This window comes from Bactrocera oleae, chromosome 6 (genome assembly GCF_042242935.1).
Source record: "Bactrocera oleae isolate idBacOlea1 chromosome 6, idBacOlea1, whole genome shotgun sequence".
NCBI lineage: Eukaryota > Metazoa > Arthropoda > Insecta > Diptera > Tephritidae > Bactrocera > Bactrocera oleae.
In genome coordinates, this window is record NC_091540.1 from 68,037,729 (window position 1) to 68,040,889 (window position 3,161).

At 39.6% G+C, this 3,161-nt stretch overlaps 1 protein-coding gene across 1 annotated transcript; it reads right to left on the reverse strand.

The window, feature by feature from the left end:
• Positions 1-586: 586 nt before the first annotated feature.
• LOC106626555 (pupal cuticle protein C1B) lies at positions 587-1,493 on the reverse strand. The gene has a single exon (XM_036363726.2). It carries the CDS (start codon positions 1,410-1,412, stop codon positions 735-737), a length of 678 nt encoding a protein of 225 aa, XP_036219619.2. The 5' UTR covers positions 1,413-1,493; the 3' UTR covers positions 587-734.
• Between the last annotated feature and the right edge of the window lie 1,668 nt (positions 1,494-3,161).

A 3,161-nucleotide genomic window follows, 5' to 3' on the forward strand; every position in this document is an offset into this window, starting at 1 on the left:
CTCTTGGCATTTCAATAGCATATGAAGACATTGGTTGCAGCTCAATCCTAAGTAATGGATCACCATCAATAATGAGGACAATTGCTTTGGTTCTATCCGGTAAGCGAAAAGTGTAAATAGCAGTAAGCTAAAAAAAAATTATTTTTTTATGTGATAGAAAAATATATATTAGAAAGGGGATTGTCTGATCTAACATCACAAATAGAAGAGGAAAGGAAATATTTGAAAAATCAAGCAATTATAAAATATTCTATCGATCATAGACACTGGGGTGGAGCGAAAAAACATTTTATTTTTTTTTGCTTAGCCTAAGAGTAAAATTTGTATATAATAAAAAACGAAAATTTTTGAAAGAAAATTGAATTTTTTTGGAATGAAAAATCTGATTTCATATGTCATATTTCGTTGCCTTTGGGATTTTCAAACTCTGTGCTAGCGGTACCAGTCAAGTGAATAGTTAAATGTATTTAATGTCTTTATTGAACGTCTCTAAGCAGATTTAATGATGTTGTTTCTTCAACCGTTCACTAATTTAATAAGACTATTCAAATATGTAACTTTTTTAATCCCTTAATCAAACAAATGGTTTTTGCATTACCTTCAATCCAAAACATTTTATTCAACAAAAAATAATCAACAAAGAGAAGTAAAATCAACACTTATATTTATGTATGTTTGGGAATGAGTATATCATGTATAACAGGATGAATCATATATTTTGAAAAATTGATTATTTACCAACCCCAGTGAGTACCGAAACCATCGAAGCTCATGTGAGAGGCAGTCTCAGCTGGAGAGTAATGGACGGTTTGGCTGGCACCATAACTGGAGACACCGGGAGCGTTATGAGTGTAAGTGGTGGCAGCGGAGCCTTGATTGTAGTTGGTGGCTACTGGAGCGGCATGGTGGTACACTGGTACTGGAACTGGAGCGGAGTAGGTGACAGTCTTGGCCACGGCGGGGGCAGCATAAGTGACAGTCTTGGCCACAGCGGGGGCAGCATAAGTGACAGTCTTGGCAACGGGCACTTCATGATGATACACTGGGGCTGGAGCGGCATAAGTTACGGTCTTGGCAACAGCTGGAGCGGCATAAGCCACAGTCCTGGCAACTGGAACGGAATGAGCGTAGACAGCAGCTGGAGCTGGAGCAGCGTAAACAGTCTTGGCCACTGCGGGTTGGTAGACATTATTGCTGACGCGTGTGTCCGTCTTGTGTACACTGGAGTAAGGAGTCTCGATGGTTTTCGAGTACTGCGAGACGGTGCCATCGAAAGTGCGCACCACATTCTGATGGCTGGAGGCGACGGCATCCACGGCGGGATTGGCGACATGAGCGTAGGTGATCGGTTGCAGGACACCAGCGCTGGCGACGGCCAAAAGTGCGGAGAGTACAACGAATTTGAAAGCCATTTCTGCGAATTTACTTTTTGCTTGTTTACTTTTTATTGAAAGTGAGTTTAGTAGCTGCCTTGTTGTGCTTGCTGTGGATTGATCGATCGTTGAATGATGTATTTTCAGCCGCAGCCTACGGTTTTTATATGATCGTGATACGAAGTGGACGTGAAGAGTGTGCGTGTGCATTTGCGCGTGTAACTGTAAGACTCTCAGCGTTGTTTGTGTCATAAGTCATGACAATATTTACGGGTTTTTTGGCACTCAATTCTTGATTTTGAATAATAAGTTTTGTATTTTGCTAAATAGGTAACGGTATTATAAAAAAAAAACTTGCCTCTGATTGAAAATAGTAGGCGTAAAATACATGCTTAAAGAAATCGTATGAATCGACTCAAAGCACGTATACCGACATAGAATTTTCCAGATAAGTTAATGTTATATGTTCAGGGTATAATAACTTCGATGCAACTGAACTTTTTTCTTACTTAAACCTAAAGTAATTTCTACTTGCACTCATAACGTTGCTATAACGATCAAATGTCACACCTAGAAGCCTTGCGACAACTATCTTCTGCTCATTCAAGATTTCGAATTCATCAAATTAGCCGGTTCCCTAGCCACTGGCAGATTTACAATTAGCAATAAGCAACAGCAATTGTTTAATATAGAGTGGGAAAGGAGAGCGGACAAACACATACATACATGCACAGCTCATGTTGCAAGCGACAATTACTCAATAATTCATTAGATTTTCATGCAACGCATTTAATTTCAAGCAATTTCCAGCTCACATAATGCAATGCTTCGCACTCCGTTTTTCGTCTCTTGCACTCCACACAGCTATGAGTGACATTGTGGCAAGTCCACAGCGTATTTGCCACACGATGCGGCAGCAAAGAACATTATCGAGCAACAACTAAAACAGATTTTAATTACAAAATTTGCACTTTACTGCCATATTGTTGTTGTGATGTTGCATTACTGTACATTTTGTTATTGTTTTTGATTTTTTTGTTATTGTTGTTTAGCTTCATGCCACAACAAATGCAATTGGAACGCTTGTAATGCTTGAACAGTTCAACATTTGTTGCATGCAACACTGCTGCCAGTTGCATTAATTTTGTTGCCCAATTGCTGTTGTTGTTTTTTTTGTCGAAATTGCCAAACAAAATGTTCGTGTTTTAAATTGCATTTGTTGCGTAAACGACTTCAGCTGGACGACCTTCAAATGCCGACTCGGCAACTCTACGCACAAACCGTTACATATTGCTTGTGTTGAGTATTTATGTGTATGTGTGAGTGTATGCGTATATAAAGCCAAATACTGTAGTTAACACAGAATGCAAACGTTTGCAATTTGTTGGCGAGTAAAAGCCAAAAATACGGACTTTTAGAGCCCACAAATACTCCTGTGTATATGTATGTGTAGCTATATGAATACAAACACACACAGGCATGCATATTCACATGAGGGCAAGGCATCGTCTGCAAAAGTTGCAACATTGCATGTCAGAATGCAATTTGGTGACTATAAATAGCTTTGCCGCTCACACACAGAAACACACAACTCACAAAGGCAACAACAACAACAGCAGCAACATGCAAGCCGTCGTGCATTTTGCGCCATTCATCGCTGTTAGTCGGCATGGTCGCATTGCCGGGGCGTATAATTAAATTATGAAAGGGACATAAGACGCATAATAAGTCATAAATCAAATTTACCTACCCCTGGGGACAGTTTGGATGCAGACAACGTACACAAAT